General features: G+C 42.8%; 1 protein-coding gene across 1 annotated transcript in view; it reads right to left on the reverse strand.

The window, feature by feature from the left end:
• ofcc1 (orofacial cleft 1 candidate 1) overlaps positions 1-24,440 on the reverse strand; it is a gene marked incomplete at its 5' end in the record, with an annotated part of 305,954 nt that overhangs the window by 132,329 nt on the left and 149,185 nt on the right. The window contains 2 exons of the mRNA XM_063042829.1: positions 11,191-11,443; positions 14,557-14,772. Coding sequence (XP_062898899.1) covers positions 11,191-11,443; positions 14,557-14,772 — 469 coding nt within the window. The remainder of the gene's footprint in view (positions 1-11,190; positions 11,444-14,556; positions 14,773-24,440) is intronic.

Consider the following 24,440-nt stretch of genomic DNA (forward strand, 5'->3'; position numbering starts at 1 on the left):
ATGTTAGAAGTTTAAGGGGAGATCTGATAGATCTGTACAAAATTATGACGTTTATAGATCAGCTAAAAGCAAGCAGGCTATTTCCTCTGAGATTGGGCGGGACTGCACCTTGCAGGGGTCATGGATTAAGGGTGAAGAGTGAAAAGTTTAAGGGGAACTTGAGGGGAAACGTGTTCACTCAGAGGAGTGTGAAACAAGCTGCCAGTGAAAGTGGTGCATGCAAGCTCAACTTCAACTTTTAAGAGAGGTTTGGATAGGTACATGAATGGCAGTGGTATGGTGGCCTATGGTCCGGGTGCAGTTTAAATGGTTCAGCATGGACTAGATGGGCTGAAGAGCCTGCTTCTGTGCTGTACTTTTCTATGATTCTATGAGGGGGCATTGAAAAAAGATGTTAACATTGTTTCTCCCCCTTCATGCTGTCCGACCAACAAAGAACATCCAGCACTTTCTGTTTTTATTCCAGGTTCTTAAGATCCACAGTTGTTACTTTTGTATTTATGCTCACTCTTTTGCTCTTGCCCATAAGGGTCCCTACTTTTGCTAAGTCAAGTTCACCCCTTAAGAGGGAAAGGAAGTGATGTTTTCAATGTTTTCATAGCATTGTGCTAACATTCACTCTTAAGTCTCATAGAATTGTGCAGTATAGTTGTGGGTGCATATTATCCTCTACTTTTAAAATTTGATTGCAGTTGATAAAAGGAAATTTTGGAAACAAAGAACAATGTGCAACCAATATATCGTGCTCTCGATCCCGCATTGGAATGTCCCACCATCACATCTAATGATATCTGCAGATTATTTTTCATGACCGGTTACCATGAACTGATTTCATAGTTCTTAGTAATGGTACATTAGGATGAACACCACTTTTTTAGCACTCACTGAGTCAGATATAAAACCCTATGTGAGAACAAAATCCAGACACTCAAGAGAGGACGGATCACACAAAGTATTGTCCTTGGAATAATATATTGAACCAAAGTCCTGTTTGCCTTTCAAAATGGACCAAAAGGCATTATTTCAAAGCCAAGCATTGGGGTTCTACCTACTTTTCTGAACTAACACAAATAAAGCAGAATTAATATATAAAGCAAATCAACCAACAGGATTTTTCTACAGTAGAATGACATTAAAGAGGCAGGGAAGTTATGCTAACTCTGTGCAAAACCAGTGCTGTTGAAAGTTTGAAGCAGCAAACAAGATGTTGAAGGAGCTCAGGCAGCTTCTATGTAGACAGTCTACATTTCGGGTTGAGACCCTTCAGTGCTACTTCAGATGCCATCAACTGCAGTCCTTTGTGCCTTTGAGCTCTGGTTGCCACATAACAGGAATACAGAGGAACGAGAGGGTGCAGAGAAGAGTAATACCAAGAATGCAATGGTACACATTTCAAGAAAGCATGAGTATATTGAGTGGTATGAAGGTAACACTTCGGCTCCAAGACCCTTTTTCTAATGAATGGATTCAGGGAAAATGTGTCCATATGTGGGAAAGAGAACAAAGGACAGAGAATTTAGAGGAAACATATTTACCCAAACAGGAACAGTAATATGGAACTCACTACAACATAGAATAGTTGAAGCCTATGGATAGAAACACACAGTTCATGAGAGACAAGATGGGTGCATAAGGGAGAAGGGGGTACAGGGTGACACTGAAAGCTGTGAAAGACAGACAACAGCTTGAGGATGGATACATGAGAGCATGGAGTGGTCAGGTTATAAAGTGCTTCTGTGCTGTATTCACCTAATTTTCTCTTATCCCATTTTTGTCAGTGTTTGCTTTCTGTCTAGGATAGGCTGTTGTATTTCCTGTATTACAATGGTGATGGTATATCACTGGCTCTAATGCAGTCTGCACACTGTATTGTCATGAAGGTTCCGCAGAAGTGCAAGCACTTTCCTCCTTGCTTTTATGACAGATATTAAACTTCCTATTAGAGATTAAACTCTGTTCATTTCCAAGTTTTTAAATGCTTGTTATTTAAAAATTGCTAAAGCACTTTGACTTGCTAAGGTTTATGATTGAGACTTAAATAAAATAGTGTTAGTTTTGCATTGAAAGGAAATGCATTGTTAGACCAATATATTGGTGCTGCTTCCTGCACCCATGCTGAGCTCTCAATTTCATCAACTTTGCCTCCAGCTTCCACCCTGCTCTTAATTCATCTGGTCCATTTCTGACACCTCTCTCCCCTTTCTCAATCTCTGGAGACAAACTGTCTATCAACATCGTTTATAATCCCTCTGATTCCCACGGCTATTGTGACTATACCTCTTTTCACCCAACCTTCTGTAAAAACAAAACACTATTCTCTTTTCTCAGTTCCTTCGTCTTCACCATATCTATTCCCAGGATGAGCCTTTCCTTTCCAGGACATCAGAAATGTCCTCCTTTTTCAAAGAAAGGGTGTTTCCCTTCCTCCACTATTGATGCTGCCCTCAATTGCATCTCCTCCATTTCTTGAACATCCACATTCACACCATCTTTCCACCACCTTAACAGAGATAGAGTTCATCTTGTCCTCAACAACCAGGCCATGAGCCTCCGCATCCAACATACCATTATCTACAACTTCTGCCATCTTCAAAGGGACCCTAACGCCAAACAATTTTACCACCACCCCCCACTCCTTGCTTTCAGCAGAGATCACTCCCTCTATATTCCCTTGTCTGTTTGTCTCTCCTCACTTATCTCCCTCCTTGCACGTATCCCTGCAAGCAACAGAAATGCTACACCTGAACATTCACCTCCTCCCTCACCTCCATTCAGGGCCCCAAACGGTCCTTCCAGGTGAGGCAACACCTCACCTATGAATCTGTTGGGGTCGTCTACTGTATCCAGTGATTCCCGATACAGCCTCCTGTGCATTGATGAGACCTGATATAAATTGGGGAACCGCTCAGTCGAGCACCTCCGCTCTAGCCACAAGAAGTGGGATTTCCCAGTGGCCAAACATTTAAAATCTTATCCCTATTCCCTTCCCAACATGTTGGTCCATGGCCTCCTCTTCTGCCACAACGAGGTCACTCTCAGAGTGGAGGAGCGACTCATGATATTCCGTCTAGGAAACCTCCAATCTGAAAGCAATAAAAATGATCACTCTTTCTGGTATTTCTCCCCCCCCCCACCACTTTCCCTCTTCTATTTCCCACTCTGGCCAGGAACATCTTCTCTTTATCTGCCTATCACCTCCTTGTGGTTCCCCTACTTCTTTCCTTTCTCCCATAGTCCACTTTCCTCTCCTATCAGGTTCCTTCTTCTCCAGCCCTTTGCCTTTTCCAATTATCCAGTTTCTTACTTCAACTCTTCTTGCCCTTCTAGCTTGTCCTCTTTTCATTCCCCCCACCTTTTTAATATGCTATCTTCCCCCCTTCCCTACCAGTCCTAATAAAGGCTCGCGGCCTGAAACGTTGAATTTTTATTCCTCTCCATAGATGCTGCCTGACCTGCTGAGTTCCTCCAGCATTTTGTATGTGTTGCTCTGGATTTCCAGCATCTGCAGAATCTCTTGTATTTACACCAATATTGTGCAGACAATCCAGGAAGCAAAATGCAGAAGTCGGTAATATATCATTTTGTGCTTTCAGAGATTTCAGAATCACCTATGATCACTTTGTAGTAAAAGGTATGTTGAACTGGCCAACATGAAACACATTTTTTATTCATTTGTTTTGTGCAGTAGTACATAATGATATTGCTTGCCATTTGGTTTTCCTCATGCTGTAGCTCCTTTCAGTCTGAGATACCCTAAAGCATTTTTGTTTTCAATCAAAGAAAGCCATGCCATAGCCAAGTATTCTTATCTGAATTAAAAACCTTAAGGAGCAAGTGCAGGAATAAGTAGGGTAACAGACCATCAATTCTATTTTAGTATTCTTGCAAATCCAAAGCCAATTGTTTACCTGCCAGAATTACAGAGAGAAACAAAATGTGCAAAGCAACAAGTGCAAAAAATATCTCAGGGGATGCTGAATGGGAAATTGTCCATTGCTGAAGACAGAGCATGAACGTATACAGAATGCACAAACCTAGACTTCCACAAAATAAAGGTAAGGTGGGTTTGGTGGAATAGGAGGCACATCACTGAAGTGGTAATCCAGAGTGATGAATGGTCCAAAGACCCAAGTTTACATCTACCAGGGCAGCTGAGTAATCTCAGAGTCAGAATCAAAGAGAAACAGGCACTTGAGCCCACCAAGACTGTGCTAATGAATAACCAATCATTTGTGTTAATCCAACATTAATCCCATTGCACGTTTTCACCAGCTCCCCCAAGATTCCATTACTCACTGACACACAACGGGCGATTTACAGTTGCAAATAAATCTACTAACCTGCACGTCTGCGCGATGTGGGAAGAAATCAGAGTATGCAGAGGAAAGTCATATGGACACAGGGAGCGCGTGTAGACTCATTTTATATATATATATATATATATATATACATACACACACACACACACACACACACACACACACACACACACAAACACACACCATCTGAGGTCAGGGCTGAACCCAGGTTGGCCACGTGGCAAGGCAGAGGCTCATACTAGCTGCCCAGCTCTGCTCCCCTAAATTCAGTTAATTAGTATATTTAGGTACGATCATTAAATGTTGACTTTATTGACGATCTCACTTCCTACAAATGAAGAGATAAAATTTAAATTTGAGTTTAATCTGAATTTTGCCAATTTAAACAAATGTAACCATAGGTTAGTCTCTGGTGACCTTACAGCACCTGGTACCAGATCTGCCTTAGTGCCCTGGTAATCGAGCATGTATTTAATATTTGGGTCTGCAGGTATAGTATAGTGTGCCTCTGGATTGATTTATTGTCTGATTAAGCTCCTCATAGAACATTGGCTTTGTCTGAGACACTAAATCTGCAAGATGGTGGAGAGGAAGGGCAAGTGGTGCCTGCTTCCAATTCTATTATTCTGGTCCAGAAGATATGGCTGCATTCTGTGGATACTTGAACAAACTGGGGCACACAGCTTAGGAGTTTGTTAGAATTGAATTTGGACTGAAAGAATGCTCATGTCGATGTCATTTGCATTCTGGTTGACTAACAATAGAAAGAAACCTATTTCAATCAAAAGCAGTCAGATGGAATAATAATTGTTTTCATGAGCACTTGGCTGGAGAAAGTCTTATCAGAGGCCCTCAACATGTCTGTGCACAAATAAGGCTTTTATGAAGTTACCAGGATGAGCGAGAAGGGCATGCTTAATGTTTGGAATTAATTCTGGACGAGTTATGTGATTTTCTGTAGTGATGACTTCTATGAATGGATTAATCAACAGGTTTGTGGCTGATACAAAGTTTCACTTGTAATGACCATGTGGATGAGAATACACTGCAGACAGATCTCAGTGAAATGGGGGATTAAGGACCTCCACTTGGATTTTGGATAAATACCATATTATGTGCCCAGGTAATGAACAATCAGTGTTTCTACTCTCTACTGTATACAAGCTGATGACTATTTGGAAAGATGCTAAACTGAGCAATCTTCTTTTAATTTTCAAAATTCTTTTCAGATGTACGGCCAGAGTAATTAGTAGTTGGAAGGTATTAGAAGGCACATCATGAGTGGATTCAATGTAAAGCAAAACATACGGCATTGACCTTGTATAAAACTTTGCTTTGGGTCTCACTGGGAGCACTACATCAAATGTGTTACATGGTCATACAGCCTTACACAAAAGATCATAAAGCCCACGAAACGTTATCCATTTCAAAACAATCTGGCTTCAAAAGTTCACAATCTCATGGTTTGATTCAGAGGCTGTTTTATATCTGGGATAATATTAAATAAAAGAATTACAAAGTAATCCTAACTAATTTAATAAAAGAAAAGCAATTTTGCAAAATAATTAACAAACTGTAAAGCAACAAGACTAATGCCATCATGGTGGCACCCCAGTGTGTCCCTGCTATCAGATTATCGAGTTGAGACTTGTTTTAGAATAACAAAAGAATTATGCAAGTGAGATATGCAAAGACAAATCAGATCTGGTGTGAGGAAAAGGTTCTATCATTAATGGAAAATAGGGCTATGAATGAAGTTACCTGCTGTCCAAAAAATCTTGAAATACTGAAAACTTCACAAGTTATTTGGAACAGTTAGCAGACTGAGGATGGAGATCATGGCAAGCATAGGCAGGTGGAACAATAAGTAATATAAATCATCGTCAATGGCTTTACCTGGATTAGCTCTTTTCAAGAAAGGGTGCACAAGAGGAAGATTTTAGAACCTCTCATTCTAAACTGGCTTTGGAATTTATTTTAATTAATCTGCTTTATTGTTGTTCTTGAGTGACTACACAATTATTGATGTGCCAAAGGACAAGTGACATGGTGGTCCAGACTCAGTCTTCTGCATGCTATCAGCATTCCGGATCAGTGGCCTGATTCAGTGAAACCCGCAAATAATGCAACAGCCTAGAAATTGTGTGATATGACAACAGGTCTTGCAACTTTTGGGACTCTTGCACAAAAAAAACGGGGAAGTTGTCACCCTGCCGACTATGTCCACTAATCACTTCCTGGTCACCCTTCACCAAAGGATTCCACACTGGTGGAAAAATTCCTCAGCACTTGTAATCCTTTGAGAGCTTAATATATACCAATTAAATATGAGACTATAAGACCATAACACACAGAAGCAGAATTAGGTCATTCAGCCCATTGAGTCTGTTCCGTCATTCCATCATGGCTGATCCCAGATCCCACTCAACCCCATATGCCTGCCTTCTCACCATATCCCTTGCGGCTCTGACCAATTAGGAAGCAATCAGCTTCTGCTTTAAATATACCCATAGACTTGGCCTTCACCGCAGTCTGCGGCACAGCATTCCACTGATTCACAACTCTCTGACCAAAAAACAATTCCTCCTTACCTCCATTCTAAAAGGTCACCCCTCAATTTTGAGGCTGTGCCCTCCAGTTCTGCATACCCCCACCACAGGAAACATCCTCTCCATATTCACCCTATCTAGTCCTTTCAACATAGGAGCATAGAAACATAGAAAATAGGTGCAGGAGTAGGCCATTCGGCCCTTCGAGCCTGTACAGCCATTCAGTATGATCATGGCTGATCATCCAACTCAGAACCCTGTACCTGCCTTCTCTCCATACCCCCGATCTCTTTAGCCACAAGGGCCATATCTATCTCCCTCTTAAATATAGCCAATTCTGTAGGTTTCAATGAGATCCCCAAGCCTTCTTCTAAATTCCAGTGAGTACAGGCCCAAGGATGCCAAAGGCTCCTCATATGTTAACCCCTTCATTCCTGGAATTACCTCATGAACCTCCCCTGGACTCTCTCCAATGACAACACATCCTTCCTGAGATACGGGGCGGGAGGAGAAGATGGCGGCGCAACGCAGCGTGCGTAGCCTCTCCGGTGAAATGATATCGTATTTATAAGCAGGATGCCGTGCACAATTCTGATTTGATGGAGACAGACGTGAGAAGCAGGGGAACATCTGGAGAAATTTCTGAAATGCCCGGTTCGCTACCGCTGCTACTGTGCGAACGAGAATCTCTGGAGGGAAGGCCCCAAAATCCTCGGCTTTGCCTGCTGCTGGCGACCAAGATTGAGGTCGAAGCGTTCGGCAGAGATGGTGCTCGGTACTCGGTGTCGGAGGGCTGATCAGAACTCAAAGTTTGCGGATGACTCAGAGCCGGACTGTGGTCGGGTATGGCAGGGAGAGTTTTCTTCCTTCTCCTGTCTGCGTGAGATGTGGGACTTTCGAGAGACTTTGAACTTTTTTACTGTGCCATGGCCTGTTCTTCACCAAGTTATGGTATTGTTGTACTGTTGTAACTATATGTTATAATTATGTGGTTTTTGTTAGTTTTTCAGTCTTGGTCTGTCCTGTGTTTCTGTGATATCACACTGGAGGAATATTGTATCATTTCTTAATGCATGCATTACTAAATGACAATAAAAGAGGACTGTGTGTCCTCATAATCTAATCTAATCTAAAATCTGTTGACAATACTCCGTAGGGCCTGACTAGTGTCTTATAAAGGCTCAGCATTATTTACTTGCTTTTATATTCTACTAGCCTTGAAATAAATGCCACCATTACATTTGCCTTCTTTACCAGAGACTCAACCTGTAAATTAACCTTTTGGGAGTCTTGCATGGGGACTCCCAAGTCCCTGTGTACCTCTGATGTCTGAACCTTCTCCCCATTTAGATAATAGTCTGCACTATTCACTGTATGGCTGCAAGAAATGGAACATAAAACAGTACAACAGAGAAACAGACCCTTTGCCCACAATGTTGTGCCAAACAAATTGAGCTAATTATTCCTAACACGAGGAAATCTGCAGATGCTGGAATTTCAAGCAACACACATAAAAGTTGCTGGTGAACGCAGCAGGCCAGGCAGCATCTCTAGGAAGAGGTACAGTCCCTATTTCGGGCCAAGACCCTTCGTCAGGACTAACTGAAAGAAGAGTTAGTAAGAGATTTGAAAGTGGGAGGGGGAGGGGGAAATCCAAAATGATAGGAGAAGACAGGAGGGGGTTGGGATGGAGCCAAGAGTTGGACAATTGATTGGCAAAAGGGATATGAGAGGATCATGGGACAGGAGGCCTAGGGAGAAAGAAAAGGGGGTGGGGGGGGAGGAACCCAGAGGATGGGCAAGGGGTATAGTGAGAGGCACTTCCTATTTTCTTCCTAGAGATGCTGTCTGGCCTGCTGCATTCACCAGCAACTTTTATCTAATTATTCCTAATCTCTTTTGCCTGCAAATGGTCCGTGGTCCATGGTCCGTTCTCTACACATTCATGTGCCTACCTAAACAACTCTATCATTTCTTCCTTCACCGCCACCACTGGCAGGGCATTACAGGCACCCACCACTGTCTGTGCAAAACAAATCTTCTTTAATCTCTCCCTCTCCGACCTTAAATGCATGCCTTTTGGTTTTAGACATTTTGAAGCTGTCAACTCTGTCTGTGCTTCTCATAATGTTATAAACCTCTATCAGTTGTCCCCTCATCCATTAGCACTCCAGATAAAACAACCATAGTTTGTCCAGCCTCTCCACATAACAAATGCTTTCTGATTCAAGCAGCATCCAGGTGAACCTCTTCTGGACCCTCTCCAAAGTCTCAACATCCTTCCTATAATGGGGCGACCGGAATTGAATGCAATACTCTAGATCCTGCTTAAAGAAAGTTTTATCAAGCTGCAAGATAACTTCCTAACTCTTGAACTCAATGTCTTAATTAATAAAGGAAAGCACGCCATATGCCTTTACCACCCTACTGACTTGTGTGAACACCTTTCGGGACCATGCACTTGGACCAGATCCCTCTGTACATCAATGTTGTTCAAGAGTCCTGCCATTACTTTCCCTTGATATTTAATCTCCCGAAGTGCAGCACAACACATTTGGCCAGATTAAACTCCATCTGCCTATAACTGCAACTGACCTATATCCCGCTGTATCCTATGACAGTCTTCCACGTTATCTACTACACCACCAATTTTCATATCATCTGCAAACCTACCAACCCATCCAAACAAGAGAAAATCTGTAGATGCTGGAAATCCAAGCAACACAGAAAAATTGCTGGAGGAACTCAGCAGGCCAGGCAGCATCTATGGGGAAGAGTACAGTTGACATTTTGGGCCAAGACCCTTCAGCACCTATGTTTTTGTCCAGGTCATTTACTTATACTTCAAACAGCAGAGGTCCTTGTATGGATTCCTGCAGAACACTACGGTCACAGATCTCCAGCCAGAAAGCCATCGATCACTGCCCCCTATCTTCTACGGACAAGCCAATTCTGAATCTAATGTCACATTGGATCTCGTGAATCTTAATCTCCAGGAGAAGCCTACCATGAGGAACTTCATCAAATGTCTTAGTAATATCCATGTAGATAACACCCACTATTCTATCTTCATCAATCACTTTAGTCACTTCCTTGAAAAACTCAGTCAAGCTAGTAACACTTGATCTGCCCTGCATAATATAAAGGAAAGAAAATAACTTACAATTTTTAACTGTGATTGCTCTAATTTGTTTCAATTTTTAAAATCATTTGCCTTCTTTTAGTAATTTAAATGGTTCTAATTGTATTTTTTTTATTTTAATAGATGTTTCAAAATGTTAGGGAAATGAGGAGCATTGAACAAACTTGGCAGCTTCAGAGGTAGGTACGTGGGGTGTGGCTTAGCCAACTGTTAGAGCATTCCTGAGTAGTTTAAAGGGTAACACACACAAAATCCTGGAGGAACTCAGCAGATCAGGCAGCATCTGTGGAAATCAATAAATAAATGACATTTCAAACCGAGACCCTTCATCAGGACTGAGGAGAAAGGGAGAAGACACCAGAAAAAAAAAGGTAGGGGAATGGGAAGGATGCTGGCTGGGAGGTGATAGGTGATGCAATTGGGTGGGAAAGTTACAAGGGCTGGAGAAGAAGGAATCTGACAGGAGAGGAGAGTGGACCATAGGAGAAAGGGAAGGAGGAGAGGATCCAGGGGGAAGTGATATGCAGGTGAGAAGAGGTAAAAGGCCAGAGTGAGGAACAGAGGAAGAGGATAGGGGGAGAGAAATTGATATTCATGCCATCAGGTTGGAGGCTAACCAGACGGAATATAAGGTGTTGCTCCTCCACCCTGAGGGTAGCCTCATCTTGTCAGTACTGGAATGGGAACTGGAATTAAAATGTTTGGCTACCAGGAAGTTCTGCTTTTCACAATGGAGCAGAGATGCTCGAGGAAGTGGTCCCCCAATCTACGATGGGTCTTGTCGAAGGAGAGGAGGCCACATCAAGTGCACTGGACACAATAGAAAACCACAGCAGTTTAATGGGTGCTGCTTGTTCCAGTACCCCCATACCAGCTGATAACAGCACTCAAAGCCCGTGTGCTAATTGTGGCCAAAATACACAGCTTCAGGGTAGTTTCAGCCAGGATCCAAATCATTGAAGTTTGGGTTGATGGCGACAGGGCTGAGTAAGTATGGATGTAACATAGCCAGATCCGGGTTAGTGCTTCCTGCCTCGGAGATGTTGATCTTCCACCTATTGATAAAATGTTAATCATTTGTAACAATTTCCTCACAGTACAGCTAGCATTCAATTTTTCTTTTGAGATACACAGAATTATATTTTAAGTCTGTACATAGGAGTTATTTTAACTGACTTACCCCGAGGATACCATCCACAATAAATGTTGCCAGGGGGTCAAGCACTGTCCAAAATCCCATTGCTGTGATAAACCTTGACAAGCAGGATGGGAATGAGCCAAATTGTCGATGACAGACCCATCTGATTATAGCCATAATAAGCAGCACAGCGTTCAAGGACAGGGGTCCCAGGGCTACGATGGTCAACTCCGCACACGTCTCCAGCAGAGAACTCTGGTAGCTAAGTTCGACTGTGTGTGGATAAAAGTGGAATCTTAAAAAGAAAACAGACAACCGATATACATATGATTATGCCTCTGTGTATAATTTCATTTATCGAGAACTTAAGGGTACATTCACAGAGCGAGGAAACAGGCCCTTTGTCCCAACTAGTCTATGCTGACAAGATTCTCAACTACACTATTTCCTTTGGCTTTTGGCCCAAATTCCTCCAAACAAGGAGCTCCCAACCTTTTTACTGCCATGGATCCCTACTATTAACTGAGGGGTCCGTGGACCCCAGATTGGGAACCCCTGCTCTAAACCTGTCCAATCTATATACCTGCCCGGAAATATTTTAATGTACCTGCCTCAGACACTTCCCATAGCAACTCATTGCATATAAGGACTACCCCCCGGATGAAAAAGTTGCCGTTCAGATTCCTATTAAATATTTCCCCTTTTAAAGTACACCTATGTCCTCTAGTTCTTGATTATCGAACCTGGGGAGAAAGATTGCGTGCATTCACCCTGAGAACATATATAACAATCTTTGAATCAGCTTAAATGCTTTGATGGTTAATTGTAGAGTCCTCATAAATGGCAAGATGGTTGATTTGCCAAGGTAAGCTCACTGCCATGCTGTCCCCATGGGGCAACCGGCTGCATCATCAGGAAAGCAACATCTTTCCACATGAAGGAAGATTTTAATGGGTGGGTGGAGTCACCTCAGCCCACCTGACATTTCCAAGAGGACAGTTACGTAGCATCATTAAAAGCAGTTTGGTAGCAGATGGTCCACCAGTGAGAGAAACCCCGGGGAAGGGAGACATGAGGAATTGGTTAAAGAAAAAAACAGGTACAAATATAAATAAAAACGATCCATTTAGTTGAAATGTTTTAGGTTTTGATCTTATATTTCTGACACAGCTCTGGGTCAGCTGCCCTGCAATATACACAATTCCAGATCTCCTTTCCAATACATAAAGTATTGGCATATTCAGATTACAGATCTGTGTCAATCTTTAGCTGAAGTTTTGCTGTGTCTGCAGTGTTCATTTTAAGTAGTATTTATTTGCAACACTCCTGTTTACTCTATAAATATCCAAAACTACTTACTTAATGTATTTACAAAATGGGATTCAGAGAACAGTACTTGAAAATGCAAGCAATGACATTTGGAAAGTCTTTTTTTCAGGAACCCACAAGTGCAAGCATTTAGATTTTGGATCTGTTTGAACTATTATTATTCAGACTGGAGGTCTTCATCCACTTACATATAAACGTTTGGCACAGCAAACTCATTAGAAAAGCAATGACCATACACATATTTTGCAAGACCTCACCAGAAACAACATTCCTCTACACTGTAAGGAAAGAAGACATTTCGTATACCATTGAAATAAATGTTGCCAGGTTCCCAGTCAAAATGTTTTCCTTCCTTTTTATTCCAATCATCGGATAAATTGTGATTAGAAAAGATTTCAAGGAATCCAAAAATGTTCATTTCTACTTTGGATGATTACATTTAATGTAAGCATTAGGAATAGCACTAGAGCAGTAATTAATTCAAAAGTAGTAATCAAAAGCATTTAATGCATCAGAAAGCATCAATATTTTGGATGCAACTCCTCCTAGAACAGCCTCCTGCACTACTGTCTTTGCACCTTTCTACTGCTTTGCCCTTTTGCTTATATTTATTGTTGTATTTATATTTTAAAATGTTAACTCTGTGAGCCTCGTGTGAGCAAGGAATTCCATTGCACACTGGCATATATGATAATAAACTAAACTAACAACAGGAGATACCTCAACATAGTTACATAGAATTTTAAAATTCAGTTAAATGTTCTCTGAATTAAATGTAACAGTTGACAAGAAATCCTTTGGATTCACTAATGTCCTTTCTTGAAGGAAATAGCTTCACCCACTTTGACTCCAGAGTTGAAACAATAGGTTGGCTCTTGAGTGCCACCTGAAGTGATTTGGCAGTGCACAGATGTACCAATCCCTACATCGAAAGGATAAAACACCATCGAGGCTTCACCTTCTCAAGGGTAAGTAGGGATAGGCAATAAATCTCGGCTGTCCACGTTCCATAAAGTCAAATTGAATCTGTAAACTATCAAGGCTTAAAATTACCATGTGAAGGATTTGCCATAGGCTCCTCTCTCTGCGCTGTCCCAATGAAGGCATTATCTTATTTAATTTAAACAGATTACTGGCTCTGGTCAAACAGTGTATATGTGAACATCAAATGAATGTCTGAAGCATTCCCTTTGTCGCACACCACAGTGTAATTCTGAGCTTGTTTATACATATTGTTTTTTAATTGGAGGAGAAATTGTTGTGTGGCAGTATGTTTCAGAAATGGAGACAGACAGAGAGAGGAGAGAGGAGAGAGGAGAGAGGAGAGAGGAGAGAGGAGAGAGGAGAGAGAGAGGAGAGAGAGAGAGAGAGAGAGAGAGGAGAGAGGAGAGAGAGAGAGAGAGAGGAGAGAGGAGAGAGGAGAGAGAGAGAGAGAGAGAGAGAGAGAGAAAGAAAAAATACAGAAGCAGAATGAGCTGAGCATGATTTGTGTTCCAATCTCACGTGCCAGTTACGGGATGTAGCATTTCAATGGGATTGATGCCATAGGTTTGAAAAGAAATGAAGACACTTTTTCATGAAGACAGTTCCCTTTTGCAGTGACTGTTCTAAGTCTTGAATGCTAAATTCTGCAAAGGCAGAGAAGGGATGTAAGGTGTGCACTTGATGGATGAAAATCGCGCTTTCAAGCAATTTTAAATGAAGGCAGAATGGCGCACACCATCTGGGATTGATGGTGTAGCATTAATTAGGTGGCATTGTCACAAGAAAAGCAAGTCTCTGTCAACTTTAAAATTCTAACCAGCCTGTGGTTACTTTGCAAACTTTATCCTACAACTGCCACCCAGCGGGTTATGAACAATGTTTCAAAAATAAATAAGAATTCTCAGTATAAACACTTCCAGAGGTCAATGTGGTATAATAAATACATAAAATTGATACCTTGTGTCTTTTTTCTACACAAATACATTCGTCATGTCATTTTGATTCCTCCGATGAAGAGCAATAAACTAGTTACTGTGGCTGCAAAAGTTTGCTTTAAGCAGATCCCTAGCATCATACATAAACATTAGGACCCACTTGTTGACGGTGACACCGATCGCCTGAAGGTAGATCCACTGACTGCAGTGATGCAGGTAGAGCCGCACAAACCAGACCAAGGCCACGAGCAGCAGAAGCAGACAGGTCTCCGACGAACACCACTGCGAAGCTCTGAGCTGATCCAGGAATATTTGGCTCACGAACCGAGCATGCCAGGCGAGAGTTTCCATGGTCTTGTCGGGGCAAGAATCTGACCTGGAAAGTTACAATGACATTGTATTCCAAAATAAAATCAAAAAACGTGCCTAGAAATTCATGCCATTTGATACTGCTGTGTGTGTGTGTGTGTGTGTGTGTGTGTGCGCTAATTAGCAATTGGACCTCTCAATGCAACTGACAGTACTACGTGGCTGCCCTTACTGCAAACAAACAGGGATGCATTTCAAGGCATTTAAAATGGAAATCATGGTTCTAGATTTTAATTAGGCATCCCTCTTTCCATAAATATGGTGCACTGAAATGACTTCAAGCGTATCCTGAACTGATGGAATGATGTGGGCAGTTATCAGGCCCAATGAGAGAGAAAAACACTTCGTAAAACTTACATATGTTAAGGTCTCCCTCATATTTTCTCTCAAAAGATGCTCACAGAGGTAGAGTGGCACAACTAGAACCAGTGTCTCCGACAGCAGACATTCCGGTTCAATCCCGACCTCTGGTGCTGTTTGCCCATTCTCCCTCTGACCTGTGAGATTTTCCTGGCTACTCCAATTTCCTCTCACATCCCTAAGCAGTGCCACTTGGTAGTTTAATTTGCTGCCTTAAATTTGTTCTTAGTCTGTTATGTGAGGAGTAGGCTCTGAGAGGAGCTGAGGAGTATAAAATACAGGATTAATGTAGGAAGTAGGTTGATGGTTGGCATGGAGTTGATGCGCTGAAAGACCTGTTTTCATCCTATGTCTCTTGATACTGCAATTCCTACACACTGCCAGCAGACAAATAAACTGGGACAGAAATTGGATATTCTTTGAGCATAATACAGAAGCAATCTGTGGCACTTGTGAGGGGAAGATGCTTGAAAGCAATTGGATGTTGGTTTGAGTTATTCATTTGTTAATGATAGGGACTGGCAAAACTGGCTCCTGCCTCTCCCTCTTCTGCTGCTAATGCTGCTGCACAGAATGTGAGCCACGCCAGTTCCGATCAACCAGCTGCCTGACCTTCGCCAAAAGCTGTTGCTGTAAAGTTAACAAGGATGCTGCCTCCAGACTTGAATTCACCCTTACCTTGACTGGCTAGACCTTCCCTGAAGGAAGACACATATTGGCCATGTGGTGGTTCGCACAATGCTTTACCGTACAGGCCACCGGGGTTCAATTCCTGCTGCTGTCTGTAAGGATTTTGTACGTTCTCCCTGTGACCGTGTGAGGGTTTTCTCTGGGTGCTCCAGTCTCCTCCCACAGTCCAAAGACGCACCAGTTGGTGGGTTAATTGTCATTGTAAATTGTCCCGTGGTTAGGCTAGCATTAAATCAGGGGACTTCTGGGCGGCATGGCTCAAAGAGCCAGAAGGGCCTATCTGTATCTGAATCAATCAATCAATCAATAGAAATATCACAGCAGCATATTACGGAAACAAGCCTCCTCTCCTTTGACACCGTCTATACTCCCTACTGTCTCGGGAACAATTAACATAATGCCTCTCCCACCCCAGTCGTTCTTGCTCCTCCCTCCTTCCATCGGGCAGAAGATACAAAAGCTGGAAATCATAAATGCCCATCCTCAAGGACAGGTTCTACCTTGCTGTTCGAAGACTATTTAACTGACCTCATGCAATAAAGATTAACTCTTGTTTTCTCAGTCCACCTCATCATGGCACTTGTTACTTTTGTAAGGGGGTTTCTTTTTCTTATGTCACTGTGTAGTCTAATTAAAATGGCTTCTTTGTTATGATATAATTGAAAGGGCTTCTTTGTTATGTTAACTGCTGAGAAAGTCCTCCCGCTAGCAGTTCATTTGGATCACGTTACTGATAAGAAGATGTTACGAACCAACTGCAATAGTTGTTATGCTTTTGGTGTGTCTGTAAGATATTGTGTGCGCGGGGTTTGGGGGGAGAAAGTGGGAGAGAGAGACAGAGGATGGACCAGGTGCTGTGAGTCCGCTAACGGGGTCGGACCCCAAGCGGGGCGTTCGGCGAGGAGAGATGGACTCATGAAGAGCGTCTGGTCGACCACCATTGTTGGTCCCAGGCGGCCAGTCGAGGTGGTCCGAGGGGTCGCAGGGTGAAGAACAAGGGTCCTCAGCTCCAGCTATTCGTGCACGAAGAGATTGAACTTTGATAAGTGTGGCGCCTTTTTTTTCCCTTTTATATTTTATTCTCTATTAATTATATAGTTCCAGTAATATCTATAAACTGTAAATCATTTAATCGTATCTGGTGTATTGTCTGTTATTTGGGCGGGGTGGGGTACATCACACAGCATCCACACAAACTGATTACCCAGTTTGGCGGGCTGAGGGCTGTTTCCCTAGATGACAGCGACCCTGAGACTGGCCAGGGGGGCTACACAACACTCTCTCTGTAACCGCAACACTGTATTTGGTACTTTGATATTGCTGTGTCAATGAGGCCACCCTCAGGGTGGAGAAGCAACACCTTATATTCCATCTGATTACCTTCCAATCTGAAGGCATGAATATCGATTTCTTCTTCTGCTAAGCAAATCCCCCACGCTTCCTCTATTCCCCACTCTGACCTTTTACTTCTTCACACTTGCCTATTACTTCCCCTTGGATCCCCTCCTATGGTCCACTCTCCTCTCCAATCAGATTCTTTCTTCTCCAGCCCCTTGACCTTTCCCACCCACCTGACTTCACCTAACACCTTCCAGCTAGCCAATTTCCCCTCACTCCACTTTTTCATTCTGGCATCTTCTTCCTACTTTCTCAGCCCTGAAGGAGGGTCTCGGCCCAAAATGCTGACTGTTTATTCTTTTCCATAGATGCTGTCTGACCTGTTGAATTCCTCCAGCATTTTGTGTGGGTTGATAATGATATTGTTTTCCCTCAATTTACTTATCATCTATGTATGGAATGATCTGTCTAGATGGCATACATACAAAAGCTTTTCACTGTGTCTTGGTACTTGTGAGAATACTAAACCAATAAGCACGTTGCAGGCAGGGAGGTGTACAAGAAACTATACAAATGCAAGCAACACACTCAAAATGCTGGAGGAACTCAGCAGGCCAGGCAGCACCTATAGAAAAGAGTACAGTCGACATATAGGGCCAAAACCTTACGTCAGGACTGGAGAAAAATGCTGAGGAGTAGATTTGAAAGGTGGGGGGAGGGGAAAGAGAAACACCAGGCGATAGGTGAAACTTGGAGAGGGACGGATGAAGCAAAGAGTTCGGAAGTTGATTGGTGAAAGGGACAGAAGGCCATTGAAGAAAGAAGAAAGTGTGGGGGGGAGCACCAGAGGGAGGTGATGGGCAGGCAAGGAGATAACGTGACAGAGGGACAAGGGGATGGGAAGTGGTGAAGGGGGGGAGGCGTGGTGGAGGCATTACTGAAAGTTTGAGAAATCGATGTTCATGCCATCAGGTTGGAGGCTACCCAAAAGGACACTCGTCTGAGTGCTAATGGTACCATGTAAACCAGTACTACCTGTCGCATGGTCGGGTGGTCGGCGACTAAACCGGCTCCCCCACCAGGCTTGCCTGGTGGGGAGGGTGGCTAGACACCCCGAAGGACGAAAAACAAGACCTGTCAAAGGGCGGATGAACCCTCTCGTAGGGTCAACGGCCATCTAGCAAACACGTGCCGTGAAGCGCGGAAAGGGCATCCCTTGCATCGAAGTTTGGTCTGGCCATTCACTGCAACAGAACTTCCCCCAGCTGTCTTGGACCCCACCATGCCGCTGGATCCGGGAGGGGATGTCGAGAGGGTGGGTCTGGACCTGTGCAACCCCTTACTCGCCTAAAATCCATTCACGCTCACACTGTTCCTTTCTGAGGAGTGGGGTACCACCCCACTAACTGACTGAAAGGAACCATCATCATCCTATGGGATGGATAGTCAGATACAGAGAGACCCAAAAGGAACATAAGGTGTTGTTCCTTCAACCTAAGTGTGGCCTCATCCCAACAGTGGAGGAGGCAATGGATGGACATATCGGAATGGGAAGGAAGTGGAATTAAAATGGATGGCCACTGGAAGATCCCGCTTGTTCTGGTGGACAGAGCGTAGATGCTCAGCAAAGCGGTCTCCCAATCTACGCTGGGCTTTACCGATATACAAAAGACCACACCGGGAGCACTGAACACAGTATATGACCCCAACAAACTCACAGGTGAAGTATTGCCTCACCTGGAAGGACTGTTTGGGGTCCTGAATGGTAGTGAGGGAGGAGATGTAGGGGCAGGTGAACACATGTTCCGCTTGCAAGGATAAGTGCCAGGAGGGAGATCAGTGGAGAGGGATGAATGGACAAGGGAGTCATGTTGGGAACGATCCCTGTGGAAAGCAGAAAGTAAGGGGGAGGGAAAGATGTGCTTGGTGGTGGAATCCAGTTGAAGGTGGCAGAAGTTTCAGAGAATTATATGCTGAATGCGGAGGCTGGTGGGTGGTAGGTGTGGACAAGAGAAACCCTATCCTTGGTAGCGTGGCAGGAGGATGGGGTAAGAGCAGACGTGTGTGAAATGAAAGAGATGTGGTTGAGGGCAGCATTGATGGTGGAGGAAGGGAAGTCCCTTTCTTTGAAAAAGAAGGATTGCTCCTTTTTACAAGAACAAAAAGCCTCATCCCGAGAACAGATGCGGTGGAGATGGAGGAACTGAGAGAAGGGGATGGTGGTTTTATAAATAGCAGGGTGGGATGAGGTAGAGTCCGGGTAGCTGTGAGAGTCCTTTGGTTTATAATAGACATTGGTGGATAAGCTGTCTCCAGAGATAGAGACAGTGAGATCGAGAAAGGGAAGTGTCGGAAATGGACCAGGTGAACTTCAGGGCTGGGTGGAAGTTGGAGGCAAAGTGGATGAATCAATGAGTTCAGCATGGGTGCAGGAAGCAGCACCAATGCAGTCATTGATGTAGCATAGGAAAAGTGCAGGACTGTCACCAGTGTAGGCTTGCAACATAGCTGACAAACAGGCAACAAATGCAAGATGTTCTTTATATCCCAAGGCCTCCCAAAATGTTTGACTTAAAATTTGCCCAGATGGCTTACACAATCAGTTGACTTAACAATGGCAGGAAAATAACATTAACCTCTTATTAGTTTAGGACCACAGAACTTCTGCTGAAATCTCATTGGGGAATTCTGCAAAGGAAATTCCACATGCTGTAGTCTATCACTGAAAGGGTACAAACCATTTCACAATGAACTGCTGTTTCTCCTTAGTTGTAAAATGTCTAATATATTGATGCTAATTCTTATCCATAGGTAAGTGGATGAAGATTTAAAAAGAATATATGCTGGCAATCTAGAAGCAGAAAATGATGGAAACACTCAGCAGGTCATACAGCATCTGTGGACAAATGTCTGATTGCAGACCCGTCATTGTACAGGTGCTTCTTTGTGCGGTAACACTAATAATGCAGAATAATATGTAAAGTCTACCAAGAAAAGTGTTGTGCAGGCGAACGATAAAGTGCAAGATCATGATGATGTCAACTGTGGGGTCAAGAGTCTGTCTTATCATACAAGACGTCAGTTTTAGAATCTGATAACGTTGGGATAGAAGCAGACCTTGAGCCTGATGGTGCATGCTTTCAGTGTGCAAGTCTAGTATAATGATAAAATTCTAGTGTGGTAGTGAAGTCATGGATGCATTGAAACTACATTGAAGTCAATGGAACCAAACTGCAGTGATGAGTGCATCTAACAGCTGTCATCTTGCGACACTTAACCCTGATTAGTACAGACAAATGTCTCTTATTGTGACCTAAACCCATAAGCACAGAAGAATAATTGGCAACAATATTCAAGGGATTCATTGGCCTGTTTTTTCCTTGTACTTAACTGGTACACATTCTGTTGTACACATTCTGCTCAGCAAGAGGTCATCATCAATCTTGACCAACATGGAACAGAAGTTCTCCAACTCTCCAGGACTGTCCTGGAATCACTAGGATCTACAGCCACAGAAACATAGATCAGGGATAAGCCTGCACCACCATTCAACATCATCACAGCTGATCATCCAAATTCTTTGCATTATTCATATATGATCCTCATGTTCTTTATGTTCTAGCCCTAAGAACGATATCTAACTCCACTGTGAATATAGCTGGCTGCAACTGCTTTCTGTTGTAGAGTGTTCTGTGAGTTCACCACCCGAGAAGAGAAGACATTACTTCTTATCTTAGTCTAAGATTGCTCTTATCTTTATCCGTAGAGGTCTAATAACCTATGATCTTGGACTTCCAAGCCACCCGGGGCATCTTTCTATATTTACTTTATCCAGTCCTGTTAAAATTTTAAGGGTTTTAATGAGATCCCCTTTCATTATACTTAACTGTGGCGAATATTGTCCTTATCAACCCAATCTCACTTTGTACGTCAGTTTTTCCAGGTCACAGATCAGTCCAGGAACTCCACAGAGAAAAAAAACTGTCGAAGCATGAAAGAGGTGGCATGGCATTTTTTTTCTCATTTGAGAACATGTCTACTGACCAGTTATAGAAATATTGGAAATGGGAAAAGGAGGTCTGTTTGACTGGGAGAGGTGATGTGAAACTGAAGGGGGAAGGGTCAAGATACCTCTTGGAAAGTATCCAACAAAAGTTGGCAAGCAAAACTCCAGCCTATTGCTGCAGCATCTTTACTGGAAAGTTGATTTATTTCCCTGCCATCCAGTACAATCACCTTGAATTAAGCAGGAAATATTTTGGGCAACGTCTTGCTCATGCCTAATTTTTAAGCTGCTGATAAGTTCCTTGAAGGTTGGAGGGCACATTGGTTCACAAAGACAGGAGCATTCTAGCTCACAGCTCACAATGTAGTCGTGTACAACTTGCTCTGTCCCTGTGAGCCAGCAAGGTGTAATTGCTGTTCCGTGTTCAGGTTAATTAGTGGCTAATTAGTTATAGCAGATGCTCAGGTCAATGTTGCACTCAGAGTTACTTTCCTTTTAGTACTGATCAAGGTGAGGGCATCAGTGGTGAAAAGGAAAATACTTTCCATTTTCAGGGCCTCTTATGAGGGCTGTCATTCAGGCTAAGTGCGCTGTAACACATTACAGTGGTTACTCCACAAGATGAGGCAATATGGCATCTAAATACGTGGATAGAAGATTGGTAAACCAAAAAACTATTTAGTTGGGATAACACTTTTCTAGTTAGCTGGTTATGTTTAAGTACAGGTACAGGAAGTAATTATAAAGACAACTGTAATGAAAGATCAAAAATAAAATTAAAGATGCTAGAGACAGAAAATGCAAGAAATACTTAACAGGTTAGTCAGTGTCTGTGGAGGGAGAAACAATTAATATTTCTGGTTCTATCCAAAACTGAGAAAGTTCCAAAACTGACTTGTTTTCTCTTTTCTCATTCTGACAAAAGGTCTCTGACCTGAAATGTCAACTGCTTCTCCTTCCAGATACTGTCTGACCTGCTGACTGTTTCCAACACTTTCTGATTTAATGAGAGGCAAAAAAAAAACAGCTTTTACTGCAAGAAGAGTAGAGTAAAAATACCTAGTCTTGCTAAGCCTGTACTGGTCAGACCACACCTCGAACACTGCATTTGATTTTAGTCTCCTTTGGCTCAGAAATAACATAGAGTATATTTTATGCAGAATGACTGAGCAGGTTAGGCCTATGTTTACTGACATTTAGAAGAATAAGCAGTGGCTTTATTGAAAAATAAAGGATTCTTCAAAGGCTTGACAGGGTAGATATTCAGGCTATGTCCATTGCTTTCTGAATGTGGCCATGCAATTAGATAGGTCATTAAAGAAGGTGCATGCATGCTTACTTTCATTGGTAGAGACATTAAATATCTGTCACATTGCAGCTATTTAAAACGTTGGTTGGGCTGCATTTGGCGTATGCTGTGCAGGAAGGATGTGGAGGATTTGAAAGGGTGCAGAAGAGATTTAGCAGGATGCTGCCTGGATTAGAGGGTATGAGTGATAAGGAGAGATTGTACAAACTGGTGTTTGTTTTCTCTGGATTGTCAGCAGCTGAGGGGAGCCCTGATAGAAATCTATTAAATTATGAAAGGCAGAAATAGTGCAGACAGAATCTTCTTCCCTAAGGATAGAAATGTCAAGTAATAGAGGACATGCAATTAAGGGGAGAGAGGGGTAAGTTTAAAGAAGATGTGCAAGGCAAGTATTTTTACACGCGAAGGTGCCTGGAACAGACTGCCAGAGGAGACGGTTTGTGGTGAAAGCAAATATGATATTGATGTCAGGAGTCTGCCAGGTAGACTCATAAATATGCGGGGATTCTGGGGATATGGATCATGTTCAGGCAGAACAGATTTAGTTTAATTCGGCATTGGATTCAGCACACACATCATGGACTGAAGGACCTGCTCCTGTGTTGTTCTATTTAAGAAGGAACGTAGACCTAGGGCAGGCTCTCGGGATAGAGGTTTGCTGATGTAAGAGTGATATGAGGAGGAATATATTTTTTTTTCCCAAAGCAGAAGACTGTAATTCTTTGGACTTCTCTACTCCCAGAGAGCTGAGGAACAGTTAATGAGTATGTCACTGCACACGTCCTTAGCTGAGAGAGATTTGGACTGTAATTGTTATGGATATCTTACAGCAATGTGGAGTTGAGATCAAAAATTGAAACAGCCATAATCTTCATGAATGACAGCACCGATTCAAGTGGCTTACATCTATTCTTTATGTGCCGGTGTTCTCCGTTCAGCCCCCACCGTTTTCCATCATTCTTGCAATAATCTTACATCATATACTTGGACGTGTAGTGAAATGTGGAATAGAGCACAGAGCTTGAGTTGAGACAAAGGGTTGATCATTAAGTCATTATTAGGTTCTTAATCGGCAAAACTAGTTTGAAGAGCCTTAGGCTGCTCGAGATATGCTCAGCATGCCTGAGCTTACTGCTTGATGTTGGAGCCTGGTTAAGCAATGACTCTGTTTGGAAGTTGCTATCACATCCCACCATGGCCTCGTTCCCTCCCTGTCACCACACCACATGTGTATGCACTTCTCCAATCCTTGAATTAAATCATTCTACCGCGGGCAGCAAAGGGCTGGCCAACCCCTAAACACTCAAACTGTTTTCTTAAGCATTTTTGCGTCTCATGCCTCTCTGAAAAGGCATCTTAGAGCTCAGCTCTCCAGGCAAGCAATCTGCCACCTGCCCAAATATCTCCTTTTATGACCCAGTGTTAGATTTGACTCATAAAGCTCCCGCAAAAATTCCAAGGTCTGTTTCACTTCCCTTCTGATTCCAAACACTTTGCACATTCCATCATTTTCATAATGTCTACTGAGCAAACACGTCTGGAATATTGTATCCAGTTCTGGTCACCCCATTGTAGAAAGGATGTGGAGGCATTGGAGAGAATGCAGAAGAATTTTACCGGGATGCTGCCTGGATTAGAGGGCATGTGCTATAAGGAAAGATTAAACAATTTCTGGTTATTTTCTGAGAGTGTCAGAGGCTCAGGGAAGATCTTACAGGGTATTACAACCATAAGCCCAGAAGACACAGGAGCAGAATTAGGCCATTTGGCCCATAGAGTCTGCTCCACCATTCCATAATTTATTATCTCTCTCAACCCCATTCTCATGCCTTCCCCCTATAACATTTACTGCCCTTACGCTACTCTAAACAGTGTTATATGAGGTCATTCTTACCCTTGGCAATTAGGCTCTATATTGAGTCAACCTATAGCGGGGAAATGATGATCCCCATCTGTTAGACTGTTTGAGGTA

Source organism: Mobula hypostoma, chromosome 1 (genome assembly GCF_963921235.1).
Source record: "Mobula hypostoma chromosome 1, sMobHyp1.1, whole genome shotgun sequence".
NCBI classification, from domain to species: domain Eukaryota; kingdom Metazoa; phylum Chordata; class Chondrichthyes; order Myliobatiformes; family Myliobatidae; genus Mobula; species Mobula hypostoma.